The sequence below is a fragment of the Xyrauchen texanus genome, chromosome 7 (assembly GCF_025860055.1).
Source record: "Xyrauchen texanus isolate HMW12.3.18 chromosome 7, RBS_HiC_50CHRs, whole genome shotgun sequence".
Taxonomy (NCBI): domain Eukaryota; kingdom Metazoa; phylum Chordata; class Actinopteri; order Cypriniformes; family Catostomidae; genus Xyrauchen; species Xyrauchen texanus.
In genome coordinates, this window is record NC_068282.1 from 40996211 (window position 1) to 41015099 (window position 18889).

General features: G+C 37.1%; 1 protein-coding gene across 1 annotated transcript; it reads right to left on the bottom strand.

The window, feature by feature from the left end:
- Nucleotides 1-13003, bottom strand: LOC127646815 (cytochrome P450 27C1-like). The gene is made up of 9 exons (XM_052130719.1): nt 12648-13003; nt 8548-8738; nt 8044-8243; nt 7283-7492; nt 7018-7181; nt 4082-4245; nt 3226-3304; nt 2699-2902; nt 1-1614 (listed from the first exon to the last, which is right to left on the bottom strand). The coding sequence occupies exons 1-9, from the start codon at nt 12939-12941 to the stop codon at nt 1498-1500; spliced, it is 1623 nt and encodes a 540-aa protein (XP_051986679.1). The 5' UTR covers nt 12942-13003; the 3' UTR covers nt 1-1497.
- Between the last annotated feature and the right edge of the window lie 5886 nt (nt 13004-18889).

The window sequence follows — 18889 nt, forward strand, 5'->3', positions numbered from 1 at the left end:
TGCAATTCATTCATTTTATTTATTCTCTTCCAAAATTCAGCAACTCTTTCAACAGTATCAACATATCAAACCCTTCCAAACTTGACAATGCATTTTTGAGTGGCTTCACCTTTTTTTCTTGAAGTAGTTCATTCTCAACATGTCCCATTATCCATCTCTTGCCAACAAGTCTAATGCACTAACAAAGAGGCACAAGTTTGTATTTTGCATTCAAATGTATTCCTCAGAGTAAAAACTTCCCACATGACAAAATCCCAGATGACAAAGACATATTTCATATTCATAAGAAAATGACAGTAACTCTAAAATCAAGATGAACATCTTTCTAATTAGAAGTGTTTCCTGTACACAATATTTTATGACGTTAGTGTTAAGTGTGTATATACAAGTAAGTGCAAGTATCCATGTTAAATAAATGAGGAGCTTAATGCTAAATCTAATGCAATTGTAAAACTTCTATATACAAAGTTTTCTTGACCACATACATTTTTAAGCTAAGAGGGAAAAAAGTTATTTAATTTAATTTGAATTAAATTTTAATTTAAAAAAAAGATGAGCCATTTAAAACACAATTCTGAAAGTTATTGGTATTGATTTTATATTATAAAAGAACACCAGTTCTAAACATTTAAAAAATATTTGGTCATCTGTTTGGATCTGTACATTCTTATTTAGCAGCAATAATTACTAAAACTACCAACCAAAGAGAAACTCTATTTAAAACTAATATATATATTAGGGCTGTCAATCGATAATAAATTTATATTTAAAAAAATATTCAGATAATTACAATGCATTACATTCCTGTAGCAGAAGAGTTAATCATTGATAAGACAATACAAAAAGCGGCTTTAGAATACAATGTATTGTTTACTACCATATTATATTGATCATAAGTCAATCATTACACAAGTGAATTTGTCAATCAGTTGGAGATTTATTATGAGGGCTTGTTTAAGAGCCCGTCAATTTACACCTGCGTCAAGACATGCTTTTGTAGCTTCTCGGGTGTGTTCTGTCATAAACATAAAATGTTTAGGTCACTGTGTCAAGTTAAATATAGTTTAATACTCAATCTTTAAACACATCTCCTTCAAGTGAGATCCTTCAAGTGTTTTGAACGCAAGAATGTAACCCATGTTTGTGTTGTTCTGCCTACTGAAGTGTTTTCTTCACTGTATAAACTGCACGTTGCTCATACAGCTGAAATTTCACTTACTGCCCTCTGGAGTAAACAGGTGGTACTACAAGCTTGCATTTTCAGGAATATTACCTATTATGGTCCGGGGGCATGCGATTAATTGTGTTAATTTTTTTAACGCGTTATTTTTTGTAAAATTAATCGCACTGAATTAACGCATTAAATTGGCAGCCCAAATATATATATATAAGGGCTAAAAGTACTGTAATACATAATGACACTAACCATCTTTGGACTTCTAGAAGCACAAGGTGGATTAAGTTTAATACTGTATTTACACATAGTGTAATGGTCGTCTACTTTCGGTCCACAAATCTAAGGTCGATGGGTGCTCCCGGACAGAGGAGGCCATGAGTTTTAGCACGAACATCAGTGGTCTGGGGAGACACCTCAATGTGGAAGTTCTGAAGGATCTATGATAGAGAAAAATAGCAACATACCATTAGACAAATTAATTCAAACACTATATTTATATACTGCATGTAGTTGGTACCGATACCAGTTAATTTTCACATATGTCGATACCAATTTCTATATCACAGAAAAAATACGTAATATGCTATTAAACACACTCCATTAGCCTATTAAAATGTTATATTTTAAATGTAGATGAATTAAAACAATAGCATGTTTCCTTTGAGTGTTTGTCAATTAAGTAAAAATTGCTTCAAGTTTTTTTAGTAGGACCCTACGAATTTTATTATTTTTTTTTTTTACATTTCTTCCCAAATTCTATATTTCCCCCTTTTTCAGAATTCCATGTTTTAAAAGTTGAATTAAATTTCATCATCAAAATGTGTCTAATCAAATTAATCCGAACTTGAATCAAATGAAAATAGAACTGTTACTTTTCAACAAAACAATATATTTTATAGTAAAGATCCTCACAAAATAATCTAAAACACAACATTACTCTTGTTTTACGTCAAATAAAGAGCTCCACAACACAGCTTCACATTATAAACAAACTAAATAATGAAAACTTCTATTCAGTACAACAGCAATCTTGAGGGTGATAATAATAATAAAATACATTTTACTATATATAGTTCTGTAGTTTTAGCGCATCTGCTGCCTCCCAGGAATAAACTGAGGCCTCCATGTACAACGGGCTTGGTTTTATGGACCAGTGTGATTATTTAATTTATATTATTGAATATATTTAGTTTAATTATATAAATATGTGGTCTACAATTACTCCACATGTCACAGAAAACGAGCGGTTTATTCTGTAATCTACACTAGGAGATATCATAATTTTAACTTGATTTATGTTTTAAAGGAGTATCAGAACACGCACTCAAATGAGAGTGTAAGCATTTGTAAGCAGCTGTAATGTGTGCGAGGACCGAATTGAAACGCTGGTATTGTTACCTTTTTAATTTTAGTAATTACTTAGTTCTTAGTCCCGAAGAACAGGTACTTTTGACATAAATAATTGCATGAATATGCTACATTTATTCAGCTGTACATGTAAATGCACGTACACACACACACCTGTGTAAGAGACAGATGCATCTCCAGCTCTGCTATTCTTTTACCGATGCAACTGCGGATACCGTAACCAAACGGAATGGAGCCAAAATTATCGACGCGGTCAGAGGCATACTTGCGGATCCAGCGGTCTGGACGGAACTCATCAGCATGGGGGAAGTTCTCCTCCTCCATGGAGGTGGAGTAATGACACAGAGCAAGCTGAGTCTGTGAATAGAGGAAGTTGTTCGTTTTTCATGGTATGACTCATTGGTGAGTGTTTGATTTTGGTTGTTCTTTAAATTGCACTGACAACACAAGTGAACTGTAATTTTTCTAGCCACACCCTATCTATACATATATTTTGGCCATGGTAATGAATATATTTAGAATTGCAAGAAAGATAGTAGCATTTGGCAAGTTCTGATAGTATATACAGTACATATTGCATATTAATACTACTAATACAAAATTAATGTATTCATTCTATTAATACAAAGGCATATTTGTACTGTTGCATATGCACACAGTCACACAATATCTGCTCTTACCCCTTTAGGGATGAAATAACCTCCAATGATTAAATCATCCTGTGTAACACGGCCATTTCCAGGGAGAACAGGGAAAAGCCTGCAGGCATAAGAGAGAGATGAATGAGCCCAGAATCTTTAAGAATAGACATTCTGTAAATTGTAATAAAAACTGCTTGTTTCTTGAAAGATCACTGTCTAGGTGTCATTAACTGAATAAACTCTGCAATTCCTTAAAATATGTTGGCTTGGTAAACCCCTAAATCTCCTAACCCTAAGCTCTAACTCCTCCAACAGCTTTCTACATCCACCAAACTTAATACAGTCCTACAGCCTTTTCTGACTAAGTGTGCTATATCTTTTCAGAAAGACTAGACTTTCTGATCAGTAGCTTCCCATAGCAAACAATCAAAAATCCCATACCCGTAGACTTCTATTGAAAACCTATGACTGTTCTATTCCTCCTAAAGCTTTCAAGCCATATCCTCCAAACTCGGCACAGTCCTGCAACATGTTCTGACTAAAGCCTACATATACTTCGGTTGTCCGTGTTGCTGATCAGTGCCAGCACATGCACCTGCCATTAACTGTAATAAAAGAGTATCAGATAGATAAAAATGCATCTATCTAGCAAACACCTAGCAATGCCCAAGTAACCAACCAGAACTACATCGCAACTGCCTAAAGCCACCCAGAACACCGTAAGGCCCGTTTAACCTTTAAACTATAACCATTTAACTCTCAAGCTATAAAAACTATTGCAAACTTTCAGGCTTTGTTAAGACATCTTGTCAAACTTCACAAATGTTTCTGATTTCCGATCATTTAAGATGTCTTCTAGAAACATGCCTGTTGACCATTAGTGGGCGGAGCCTACCTGAGCGTTTCTTTTACAAGCCCTCTAATCAGGGGCAAAGAAGTAACATCCTCTCCAGTAGGGACCCGTCCACCCAGCACACGGTCCACTTCCTCAAAGATCTCCTGCTGTACCATGGGATGTCTTGCCAGAAGGTATGCGCTCCATGACAGTGTGAAAGAGGTCTGCAGAGGGGAGGTGAAGAGGAGGAGACACAAAAGGAAAGAAAGTTGAAGATTTATAGCAATATTTACATTATCTAATACCTCAGCCCGTAGAAAAATTTTCACCACTATGTATTGTAGTGTTGCATATGATGGTCCATTATATAGCCACTGATACTCTAAGGTCCCTGGCCTAAAAACCCATCCACCATCCCCCATGGTGCTTTTTCCAGTTTCTTTCAAAGATTACCCAGTCAACATCGATCACTCCCATGTTGGTGTCTCCCTCCATGATATTTTTATGATCAAACAGCTGCCACACTTACACCCATTCATCCTCAACCAAAACCAAAAATGCTTCTGCCATGTGTGTTTAGCTCCAGTGATCACACAGCTCTTTGCTGACTCTTTGGCTTTGTGCAGACCGGCGACAAAAATATGATTATGGGGCATATCTTACTGAAATATGTTTAGTTTTTTGTAGTCTGAACAGCAAAATACCACAAGAAGTCCAATATTTGCAAACCCAATTCAACCCATGTCCATAATTGGTTTGAAATGTAAATGTATTGAACACAGAATATGTCTGAACGTGTAACTACAGTAATGCATCCATTACACATGTTCTCTCATACAACAGCAAAGTGTCAATTAAAAAATGTTCAGTCCTCTCTCTCCACACATACAGCTGTTAATGGACAAAATTTCAAGGCATCATAATGCTTCCTGCATCATTAATTTAGCAAACGGTGTTGATATAGTGGAACAAATGGATCAAATTTCACATCTTGCAAAATTATCCTAAAGATTTAATTTGAAAACCAAATCAGATTTGTGTGCAGTGTGAACAAAGTTTTATTACACCATACTCTGTCATTTTTAGGTGACTAATTCCTTACAAGGTACCCAAAACAGGCACCTGGCTCCCAGAGATGAAAAGACGTGATTCTACAGTTGAAAAAACAAAGAGACAGAGATCAAAGGGAAGCAGATGCCAACAGACACATCGGTGAAACAGGAGAGTCTTGGCACGTCTAGTTTATTATGAATAGCTGTTGGTAAGACTTATGGGCAGAGGTCAGCGTGAGGTCAGGTGAACACAGAGATCTCCATGGAGACCTTGGACACCCGTCTCGATCTGACCATTTGAAAAGAGTTCATGGTAAGAAAAAAAGGCGCCCGGTGACACCATCCTAATGAGAAAGTTCGTTTGTCATCATCATTAGAGGCAAACACTTCACCAGCTGTCTCAATACACAACTATAACACACACACACACACTCGCAGCTTGGAGGCTTTGTATAACTACAACTAAGCATCACGTCAGTGCAGGAATAGCCAACAGGTCATATTTCACACTGTATAATTGAATCTACCATGACAATATATTTAATCTTATGGCCTGATGTAAACTGGCTTCATGGGACAGAAAAGTCACAAATTAGATTTCTGTAATTCCTCAAATGTTTCTTTTAGACAGCAATGAGATTAAACGAAGAGCTTTGCATCTCCTGCTTCTAAAATGTTTCTCCTGAGAAAAAGTCCCCAATAACCTCACATTTCTCTGTTTCAGAAGAGAACTCAAAAATGTTGTATTGCCAACATAAAGGCTGCTATCAAAAGTCAGAGATTTCTAAATAAAATTACACATTTGTCATCAAATTCTTACAAGACCTAATTATCTAAACTACGCTATCCATGTTCATTTGAAAGCTCTATTCTCGTACTGTATGTCAACAACATGATCACATGGGAAAATCGACATGCATCCTCTGAATGTTTATTTTAGAAGTAGACCAATATATCAGTTTTACCAATTAATCAGTGCCAACAGTAGCTTTTTAGAACTACCGGTTATCTGCAAAAATCTATGCCGATATTTTAAATTTTTTTCAATTTTGTGGGTGAATATTTAAATACATACATAAAAACTCTTCATCAGGTGAATATATAGGCTATAAAAAGCTAAATTTGTTAAGTACTTGCATCTAGAGCCTTGTAAGTTAGCCAAGTCTCTGTCATTTCAAAATAAGAATCTCTGGTGTTTTTTTGGTCCCCTCTAATGCACACAATCTTAAATTTCCACGTTATTATTGAAATATTGGTTCGAAATAAATAGCTTTTGGGATTTTATTCATTTTGGACTTTTGCAGCCTCAATGTTTGCAGCTTCATATTAAGGAAATACTTTTTTGATAATTCTATACATTGATAAAAATAAAAATTAAACGATTGGACAATTAATCAGTTATCGGTCTTCCTCCACCTCCTCGATATCGGCAAAATCCAATATCGGTCGACCTCTAGTTGATTTACCCTGAAATCGACCTCATTCTCCTGAATTACTGACAAGTGTTGTAGTTTTACTCAAAAATGACATTTTTACTCCACTGACGGTGAGGTTCAGGGTTAGGTTTTGGATTAAGAAGTAGGGTTAATAAAATATGCATTCTTTTTGACTGAATTACGTCAGGTACAATTAATAATACAAGTGGCTTTGGGCACCACCCTTTGAACACTTCCAACTTCTGCCACTGGGGGCAGTTGAATTCTGGTAAGCACAGACCAATTTCAGCAGCAGAACTCTCACCCTCCTGTCCCCGAATTAACAGTGGAATCAGTCTGATGTCAACAATCGTCTTGTTTGCATCAACTTCAATTTCACAGGAATTTTAGGAGAAACATCCAAGACAAAGTTGATACTAAAATTAAGCTGAGATCTCCATTAAGTCTAATAATCTATGAAAGAGCAACCTCTTAGCAATTAAATCTTCCCAGAAGCCTGTGTGCTTACCGTGTCAACCCCAGCCAGGAGCATTTCTGTCATGTTTGCGTAGATCTCCTCCAAATTCATCTCTCTGGTGACAAGCATATGAGTCAACAACCCTCCTTTAATCGCTTCGCCCTTCTCAATCTTCTTTTTGATCTCTGAAAGCCTCTTGTCCACATGGATCTGGCCTAAAAAAAACATACAAAATTCAAACACAACCACACATCACTGAAGCAAACAGATTTTTAAAAGGCCACTGAACCCCCAACACGGTTCCCCATGCTCTTACTGAATCTAAAGAGGCCATCCCATGAGCTGCAAAACTCCTCCCAGGGTTTGGGAATGATGGGACGCAGCCATTTGGGAATGGCACCGGCGTACATGGTGGTCTTAAAAGAGCTGAACATGAGGTGCAGTGCAGCAATGTACTCCTGACTCATCTTGGGAATTTTGTCTTCCAAGCAGCCCAGTCGAGTCTCATACAAAATGGTTGCCACACCTAGCAAAGTTAACATTGAAATCAAACCACATCCACTTTTGGTATTATATAGATTTATATGTATGTGCTTTGCAGATTACAAATTATGTCTTAATCAAATAATAGCACTTGCTTTCTAAAAAACTGGTTAAATACAAACATTTTAGATCTGATGCTAAATACAAACATTTTAGATCTGATGCTAAATAAATTCAATTCGGTCACTGTTCAAAACTAAGCCTTATCTGTCTGTGGAATAAATAATTAATTCTATTTAATTTTATAAATGATAGACAAGGAGGATTACTCACACTTCCCAGGTAGCTAGATCTAATTTAATTTATAAAAAGCCCTGAAATTCCACTCCAGATAAATTCAGAAAGACCATTATACAGTGCTACCTGATTCTCCACTTAATTAAAAAAAACATCTCTATGATAATGGTAGTGGAAATTAAAAAAACATGAATGGAAAACCCTGAGTAATGTTGAAGGGATGCCAAAACGTGATCTGTGATCAACGCAAGAGCTAAAGGAATATACTTGGATTTACCACAAAAACATCTGGCTCACCTTCCATTGCATATTTGAAGAATAGGTCATTGATGTTGAGGACAGTTAGGCCGTCATTCTGTTGGCTTCGCAGTGTCTTGATTCTGTCCACCAGGTCAGATACCACGGCATTAACATCAGGGGAGAAAACGGCTACATCTTTTGGGCGCATGACAAGCTGACGAAGAACACTGCGCATCTTCAGCCACTCGCCCCCCTCGCTAGGGAAAACAAGTCATACATTGTCGATCTTTGTAAGCAGAGACTGAGAAACCACAAACATTTTTTATATTACAATGGAATTGTAATTCCTGGTCTAATGGCTGGTCTTTTTAGTAGGGGCACTACTATTTTGTAATTTACCTGACACTTCTAACCCAAGTTGGAAGTACCAACGAAGCACAGTGGTGATGCATTTATGAATAACTCCTTGTAAAGTCCTACAACCTCTCAGTTACCAGCACAGTTCTTAAACCACTCAACTACTTCACTCCTCCACCAGACAGCACATTAGAAGGTTCTTACGCTGAAATGAGTCCAGTGGATCTCCCCCTCAGGTCTCTATATTCCTTCCAGGACTCCATGTTTCCTCTCTGAGGTGCCAAACCTTCAGCCCTGAGAACCTGAGCAACCAAGTCTCTGTCAGAGATGGATACCACCAGCTGAGGTCCAAATCGAGACTTAAAGATCTTCCCATACTTCTGAGAGTGTTCAATCTACAAGAAAGGGCAGAGCATGAATTATTTTGCACACTTGATTTATGTGGGTCTCGCCAATGACATGTAATCATTTAAACCTCTCACCTCCTTGTAGTTGACTTTTAATTAAATGTTTTTCTTACAGCCGATAAAATTGCCAATTCACTTCACTCTCCATGTGGTTAAGTGGATTACTGATAATAAGTCAAGTATACTTCAGATTTAAAGCTTAACAAAGCCTGGATATCTGAAGCTGAGCTCCTGCTAATCTGCATTAAGGTCATCATCACTGATTACTATGAATATATATATATATATATATATATATATATATATATATATATATATATATATATACACTGCCAGTCAAACGTTTGGACACACTTGACTAATGAATTTTGGATTTACATTTCTCATGGTTATAAAAAATGTTTGATCTAAAGGCATATGCTTAAATGCTTCAAATTAGTTTTATAGACAAATATAAACTGTGCCCATTTATGAAATTCTTTACAAACTAAAGTAGCTTCCTTGAAGAATTGAAGGTTGCACGGAGTAATTTATTTTGTTTTGTTTATGTCGTTTTGGACTTACGCTGACACCAAAAAAAAAAGTTATGTATATTTTTATACACTTTGTGACCAGAAAAAAAGCTAATTTTCCTTAAGGTGTGCCTTACTTCATTGTACCCTATATATAATGAGGAAACAGTTTTCAAAACGCTAATACAGCACAAAAACTTCTTCGCCCAAATCACATATTTCCTGACTGACCATTCTATGACTCCACAACTGTATGACTGTTAGTCATCTGTTTCAATATGTTTGAGAGCACATTTCCTGGGAAGGATGGCCCATTTGCAAATACTTGAGGTTGTTTGCAAATGCAGTCCTTGTAGTGACATCTGAGTGAGGTTGCCCCATTTTCATCTCCTTTCAAGTCTTCTGTACCCATTCATGTTAAGACAACACAAAGACAACTCTGTGCTTTTCTCCGCTTACTGTTTGCTTTAGCGAGAGGTATCCTGGAAGACATTTCACTGTGCTAAGACTTACTTACATTGTTCACATACAATGCAAAACGAGCATTTTGCACGGCGTGAATACATACAAAGTCAATGCAAAGACGGGAATAGCCAGGCGCCGTGAATTAAGCGAATGGCGTGACTCGAACTCGCGAAATAGCTTCATTCTTTTTTCTTTTTTTTTTTAATTGACAACAAAAATTGCACTTGAATAATTAGAGTATAATAAGAAAATACAACATAAAAACAAATAGATGCACACTATTGTCGACATAATATTTTTCTGTATAATCTGAAGTCGATACTTCAATTGTCACGAATAACTGGTTTATAATTCATGTAAAATTCTTCCTTACCCCAGGAGCCCCTAAACCACAAACTTGTTCATTTAGAACTGCCAAAGGAAACTACTGGTCTGCTCCATTGGGGTTGATGGTAGCTGCGATAACTCCACTACGGCGTATCCCTCCTCCTTCCAGGGTTTTCGGGCACCAGTGTAATGCGGTTCAATGGAAAGGAGGAGGCGAGAACAGGCTTGACATTATAAATAATAGTTTAATGAAGAAATAAACCAAAAGACACAAACACACACATAGGACGGACAGCTGCCCGTAAATGTTCTCTCTCTATCGCACCACCATCCGCAGTCGGCCTTTATCCCTCTTGGAGGCTTGATTAGTCTGATAAGGGACTGGGTGTGTAAAATCATGACATGGCCCCACCCTCCGCCCTGTCACATCCATCCATTTATTTATTAAAGTTGCTTTTACACAACTTTCAAAATAATAGACGGCAGTCACAGAATCAGCCCACGATACAAAAAAACATATCATTTATGTGCACAAAGATGTTTAAAATTTAAAAATAATTACACAATACTAGGAGGAAAAACATCAGTGTGCTTTTTTTGGAACACTAACATATAACCCAATTCTATTGAATTATTGTTTAGTTTACTTTTGAACAAATGCTGGCAAAATTCCCTGTATGAAATTAAATAAATTACCAAATTAAAAAACATATAAACCTTTTTGACCTATTAATGCCTTTTCTTTACACAAACTTAAATGAGCCTTACCCTGTTTTGTAGACAAAAAAAAGTCAGCTGAATGACATTATCAGAATGTTCTGCAATTTTTTCAAGTTTATAAACTATCAGAACTATTTGTCCAATGCTGAGTTCAATTTCAGAAAATGAGCTTTTGAACATTTTAAACGTTTAAATATTTTAAATCTAACCATCTTTACCTCGGATCGCATTTGCTGAGCTTCTCCAAAATCTGTAAATTACATTATGATGCTAAAATGTTAGATTACAGTCAAATTCTGGTCGTTGGTCATTAAAAGTTGCTGGACAGATATGTGGGACATAATGCAGTTGTGCTGGCAATGCTTTAGATTAGATGATTGTTCAAAATATCCTATTTAATATCAGTAATAATTCATATATGTAAACCCTGATATTAGACCGCATAATTTTTTCGGATGGATGGTCCTTACACTAAGACTGAAAATTTCCCCCACTACTTTGTGCAGGTATCCCGCTTGAACAGGGCCATTGCGATTCGCTTTTAGGTTCGAACCGATGGCAACCTGCGATATGCGCAACATCAGGACCAATAAAGTCCTATCAGAAGGACAACTGCTCCTTTTTGATTGCAATTCCTCATCTTCTGATTGCATATATTTGTGAAATTAAAATGACAGTAGTCTAAGCTGGCTAACTGCTATGAATTGTCTCAATACTCTCCCCATTTTACCAAAACTTCAGAGTGAAAAAAATTAGGGACATCTGAGAGGCGAATCAGCGATAAACATACATTTCTATATTGAAACGGCTTAAGGGCAGATTTCTGTTGCGATAAACAAAAACATATGCGACAATGTGTTTTTTTTTAAGGTGTGACGTTATTATGCACACCGATTTTCGATAAAGGCCATTTGCATGGAAACAGGCAGAAGACGGCAAATTTCGGCCAAAACTTTTCACGCATTTTCACTTTGTCGATAACAAAATAGAGCGAAAAGTGGATGGAAACTAGGCTGATGGAATAGCACTGGTCTCCATTGGGCCAGTTTTCTTAGAGAAGTTCTAATAATCTAGCCTTTATATTAGGGCATTTCTGAAGTTTTTGGCAGAGACACCTTATTGCTTGCTATATAATTTGCAAATGATCCCCTCGCCAGACTGCACTTAAATAAAATTCCAAAACTCCAAATTTACACTTAAAGATTTTCTGTCAAAAAACAGTAAAGAGCTGGCAGCAGGGTTGCCAGCATGTTACTGTAAAATTGGAGTCTTGCTGTTGCTGAAATTAACGGCTGTATATTGTTTATATAGCTACAGTATACAACTGTAATTTAGCAGCATATAAATTACATACTATCGACTGTTGTTGAAAATAACAGCTATGTTCCCAGCATGCACTGCGTCATGAAGAACTTACTTCGATTTTTTTTACTATTTACTGGTTTATTTTGACGTTGTTTTTGTTGTAGTCTAAGTTACTTGTAATTTAATGTTCAGCTTTTACTTTTGTGCATAAACCTATTTGTTTATTGTCACCATTGTTGCGTTTTGTGCCAAGAGTTAATGTCTTTGTCTTGATAACCATTTGAGTTAAGCTGTAAATTCATCAAAAACATCAAACACTCAATTTTCTGATATCATTTAACTGAAATAACCTTTACTGTTTTTGAGTGTAATACAGCACTATATGGTGACATTTGCAAAGTAGATTCAACAGCCCATCTAAACTCCGACGCGACAGTCGGTGTGGATTTCTGGAGCTCTGGCGAACGTTCCCATCATACAACAGCTGTCAGTTTATTAATATTGGGCGATTATTTTGCAGTGTGGACAGGATGTTAAATTAACTCCAATTGACAACATCTCAACTCACCTGAATCTCATGGATGCGGCTGAAGCCATCCCGGTAGAAGAACTCCATGAGGTTGGAGATCGTGCTGGGTCCGGGCATCTCTTGCAGCGTCTTTACTCTCTCCACCTTCTGTGCCTCCTCGGCAGGGCGCCCCATGTTCTCCTCCTTGAGAGCCGCCGGACTGTGCGCCACGATATCCAGAGAGTCGCTCGCCCTGGACTTGTGCAGCCCGTGGGCTTGCAGGAAAAACTGCTTACACATCTCCTGGAGCAGACTCTTGCGGCCCATGTGCAGAATAGTGCACTGAAGAACCATCTTTAATGTGTCAAAGTAATAAATTTACGAGTTTCTAATAGCTGAGGTGTGTCACCGCTTGCAGACAGAAGCGAATGTGTGCTGGATGTGTGGAGCGCAGGGGCTTTTAAAAGATCCACAGTAGAGCTGCGACAGAGGGAAGGGGATTGGACATTGGAGTTTGGCACTGGGATGAATAGTGGTCCTCAGTCATACCCCACGAGGGATATAGGGCGTGACGGATGAAATACCTAGTATGAGGATTTTCTTTTGTTGCAAAAGAAATTGAGGATTATATCAAGCATTTGGCTGGTTTGCCTCGATTGTGTCTGGCAGTTCATAAGTTTACCAGCTCACCCAAAATACTACTTAGTTCTCATTTAACCCATGACTGTAATTTGATTTTATTGAAATTTGACGGATGGACGGACGGACAGAGAGAGTCGAATAAACCATCAGACAGACAGACAGACAGACAGACAGATAGCTAGATAGATATACCATCAGATGGATAGACAGACAGATAGTCAAATAAACCATCAGACAGACAGACAGATAGATAGATAGATAGACAGACAGACAGACAGATAGATAGATAGATATCTTTCCTAAATTCTTCACCTTCACACATGATTTGTACTTGCTCTGATTAAACCCACAAGTGTGTGCCTTCTCTGTATCACTGCATGTCATTAACACTGCATGTATGAACCAGGAACATTTGCCAATACTTGATCGTTTAAAGTGAATCCGGAGCACTTTGAGTTCACTATCAAATTGTATACTTGTTTGTTTATATTTTTGTGGGAGTTTGGTGTGTGCCTCTGCAGACAGCATGCGCAGCAGAGCACTTAATGCACTCAGGACTCCGCAGTGCGACTCAGTGATGCTCGGACGCAGAGTTCAACAGAATGACACAAAACGTTCATCTCATACAGTATATTACCATTAGCTTTGAATTCCCTTATTTGGGCATTCAAATGTGATTGGATTTTGTCCATGTCACACCAGGTAGTTTCCTTTGGCAGTTCTAAATGAACAAGTTTGTGGTTTAGGAGCTCCTGGGGTAAGGTAGAACTGTACATGAATTATAAATCTTGCCAGAAAATTCAGCTCAGGGCAGGGTACACTATTGGGCACTTTCCCACAAGCCTCTTAAGCAGTCCTGGCAAATTGAGGGGTTCACCTTCTTTGGAATCCCTTTATGTTGTGCTAGAGGGATGTAACAGCATAACAAAGCACAACAAAGAATAACCCCCCACACACACACACACACACACACATCTACACATGCTCCTCTGTCCTCCTACTTTTCTTGTAAGGCTTGTTACGTAACTCTGTATAGTCCCTTTCATTTGACTGCAATCTGCATTATCTAAAATGCATTAAATTAAATATGCATCAAATACTCCTATAATATACACAACTCAAAATAAATAATTCATCACAAAAATATTTAAATTGTGTGATTATTGCAAATAAGGAAAAATAATGCTGCATGAAAGGACTTAAGGAGTTGTCTATATGAGGCCTCTTCTATTCAATCCCTCTATTTGATTCACTTTGAATGAAAGGATCACATCAAGCTCAGGAGAAGTGTGTATATGCCAGATTCTCGGATATTAACATTGGTGTAGCAGATGGTTATATTTGGATTTTTGCCATAGCAAATAACATTATGTTTACCTCTTGATTGAGAAACCCACTAGTTTACTTAACAGATAGCAGTGACTATCTGTTAAGTGAGACCTAACTGAGTAGTCTCCTTACTGAACAAAACCATGCACAAAATAACATGAGAGGAGTGTAAGGAAAGCTAACAAATTGAATAAAATGTATTACATACATTTCATACATATACAAATATAATAACTTACCAAGATCAGCTTCAGAGGACACCGGCAATTCTGTGTTTATCTCAAGCTTGACTGACTGAACTCAATGCCCTGGTTAGTTAGTTGACGGGTCGCTATCGAAGACATCATTGCTCTCTCCATTGCTGCTTTTGCTTGGGTTTGTCTTATGGTCCCCGTACTCTCTTTAAAGTTTCAATTTGTTTATGATCTGGTCAATCATCCGATTAAAGCCGGTGTTGTGCCAAAAATACTGATTGGTCCTAATCCCTAAACCCCAAGCCTACACCCACCCCTAACCATAGTAGGGAGTCATTGGCCGCGTTTCCACTGTTGTGCTAGTGCGTGCCAGGGACAGTTACGTTGCCACTGTCACGTCCGGGGCTTAACTATGCTGTATTGTGGCTTCCTCGTTGCAAACACCAATGTTCTTTGGCCCGCCGATTTCCCTTGCGCCAAACAAGGCCAACTGGGGATAGAGGTGGGGTCAATGTCAAAAGCAGTTTTGTTGAGTCAGATCAGAGGTTTCAGAAACAACATTATTAGATATAATATTATCTGTAGACAGTGGCTTAAACAAACAATACAACAAGCAAGACAAACAAAAATAATATAAATAAAAAAAACTGCTGTAGGAGACCTTTTTAAGATGTTTAGCAGATGTTAATTAGATTGTGAGGTTTGAAAAGATCAAAAACGGACATCTCGGAGATATACGTGTGCCATCTGGGAATGGAACACGCACACGGTAGCTGGATGCGAGAAAAGTTGCTGGAGTTTTAAATGCAGCCATTTTTCAGTGGTTTCTTGTGATCAGCACAAGTAAGTGCTCTTTATTCTTTCCTGTATGTTTAGTGTATTGTGATTCGAAACACTGTGTGGCAGGGCGGAGGGCGGGGCCGGGTCTTGATCCTACACACCCGGTCCCGTATTAGGCTAATTAAGCCTCCGAGGGATAAAGGTCGACTGCAGGGGATCGTGCGGGAGAGAGAGATCGTTTACGGACATGTCCGTCGTGTGTGTTTATGTTGTCTTTTAAGTTTATCATTAAACTATTATTTATATTGAAAAGCCGGTTCTCGCCTCCTCCTTTCCATTTATCCCTTTACACACTGATATATTGTTCTTTTACTGTCTTGTTTCTCATTCATCTGCATTGACTGGCACAATGGCTCCAGCCTCGTTGTAAGACCGTTTGTGGCCTGGTAATGTAGTAACATGTTCAGTTAAATCATCGTTTGGTTCTCAAGTGTACAGACTAGGTATTGAGATCCCTTCTCAGTTTCCCCATCTGAACTCCGGCTCTGGCATGAGAAGCAGTAGGGGTATGTGTTTAGCTTTGCCAGGGGCTGTAATGTAAACTAAACCCTAATGTCTATTTTAAAAAAAAGAAAAAAAGAAGGCACAAGTCGTTATACAAGTCCCACCCCAAATTCATGATTCAGTAGGAAGTACGTAAACAGACCAAAGAAACTGTGCTCATTATGGCACGTCATGGGGACTTTAAGCCATGTTTTATCATGTAAATCTGAACCGTGTTTGTTAGATTGAAAAGAACTTTTGTGTTCCATTTAAATCTCCTCTTTTTTTCTGGAACTCCTTTTAATAACTTGATATTAGATGTCCTCACGTTCAACTGCACATGCAAACAAACATGTTGATGGCCTGGAAGTAGTTTTTTTCTTCTTCTAGGAAAACCCTCTGCTGCTTATCCTTTTTTGAAAAATTCACATGGGCGCTTATTGGCAACTTCACAGGAAAAGCACCAGCAATGCCAGAAGACAAACACCAGTGCCAATCCACTTGTGTTCTGAAAGATGTTTAGCCTCTATTGCTCTGAGGTACTTAGTAAATATTGTTTTGCCAGTGTTTGGCGGCCATTGGCGCATGAGGTTGATGCTTTTGACCCCATATTCCATGCCAAATCCATTCTGTTCAATCTCCTCTCATTGTTTAAAAAACATTGTTTTATTTACACTTGCTATTTTATTTACATCTCTCATACCACAGAAATGTACTTTGTTATTATTTTAAAACCAACATATTTAATCATCTGCATACTTAGATTGAAAATGGAGATTTGCCGTGAAATAATAGAAATACAAAGATATGAAGGAATTTTAAAGTGTAAAGTACAACTATTCCAGGTAGACTCACAATTAATGAGGTCATACACACTTTATGCTTAATAATTTAAATAAAGAAATAGCTAAATATTGTTTCAAATGCTTGATTATGTAAAGTAGGACATTGATGCTGCATTTTGAAAGATACTGCTTTAAACATAAATAATGGATAATGAGAGAACTAAAATGTTTTATGTTAAGACCATGGCTGAGAACTTTATACTTCTGTTTGTTTTGTCAGTCTGGAATGATAATCAAGCAGTTTAGGATCTTAAAGAGATAGTTTCATCCTCATCCTCATGCCATCCCAAATGTGCATGACTTACTTTCTTCTGCTGAGCTCACACAAGATTCTGTAGGTCCACACAATGCAAATAAAGGGTACATATGGCAGCATAAAAGTAAACTATAAGACCCCAGTGGTTAAATCTATATCTTCAGAAGTGATATAAATGTGGGTGAGAAACACCTTTTTTACTATAAATTCTCCTCCATCCCCTGTAGGTAGCGATACGCATGAAGAATTCAAAATTGCCAAAAAATACAAAAGAAGAATGTAAAAGTGAAAGTGGATATTGATAGTAAAAATTATTTAAATATCATACACACACCTATTATGTAACTTTTGAAGATATGGATTTCCAACTGGAGTCATATGGATTACTTTTATGTTGCCTTTGTGCATTTTGGAGCTTAAATATTTTAGTACCCCTTCACTTGTATTGTGTGGACCTACAGAGCTTAGATATTCTTCTAAAAATGGTGTGTGTGCTCAGCAGAAGAAAGTCAGTCATACAGATATGGACAGGGTTGGGAGGGTTACTTTTGAAATGTATTCCACTACAGATTACATGCTGTAAAATGTAATTTGTAACGTATTCTGTTAGATTACTCAAGGTCAGAAACTTATTCTAAATACTTTGGATTACTTTCACTTGTTTTGACTATAAAAACTCAGCCAGTACAGTAAGACAAAATACACATGTTAAAAATAATTTATCTGAAAAACCTAAATATCTTATGCAGTTTTGTTTCTAAAACAAAATAAATCAAATTATTCTTGTTTTAAGGATTTTAGATATTTTTACAGGAAAACAATACAAAAATTATCATCAAGAATATGATTTTTGCCCTAATATCAAAGGTCCTCCTAGAAAAAAAGAAATTATGTTCCAACGTGAATTTGTTTTGATAAAAATATGATCATGCCTGGTAACATAGCATGAGACATAGCATTTTAGCTTAGCGTAAAGATGACTATTTACACAATGTTTATTTCTATTTCTTGTGCTCCAAACTTACTTCTCTGTCTGCTCATATGAATGTAACATATCAAGAGAAAGTGTTTCACCGCTGTTCAAACCCACTTTGGATCGCATCATTTATATGTATAAATGTTTTCCATCTGAAGGGACTAAATATTAAATGAAACAAATGACAATAAAATGCATAGTAACCTCTTCAGTAATCAAAATACGATTTGAATGTAACTCTATTCTAATTACCAACTATTTAAATTGTAACTGTAGTGGAAAACAGTATTTTGTATTTTAAATACGTAATCCTGTTACATGTATACCATTACTCCCCAACCCTGCATATGGGATGGCATTAGGTTGAGTAATTGATTAGAGAATTTTAATTTTTGATTGAACTATACCTTTAAGAATGGGACATATTGTTTAATCCAAAGACACTGTCATTGCTGCTGATCTATGTGACGCTCTGGTTTAAATTCTCAATAAAATAGCATTGTTATTTAGGGACATCATTAAAAAAAATTTTTAGTTGCTTTCAAAATGTGGGCATGACATCTCTGTGTTGTTTCTGCTTGTTTTGATTAGAGAGACCGGTCAGAGTGCCCATGCTGACCCATGTCTATTGCTGAAAGCACCTACAATGGGCATGTGAGCATCAAAACTGGACCATGGAGCAATGGAAGAAGGTGGCATGGTCTGAAGAATCATGTTATCTTTTCTATCATGTGGAT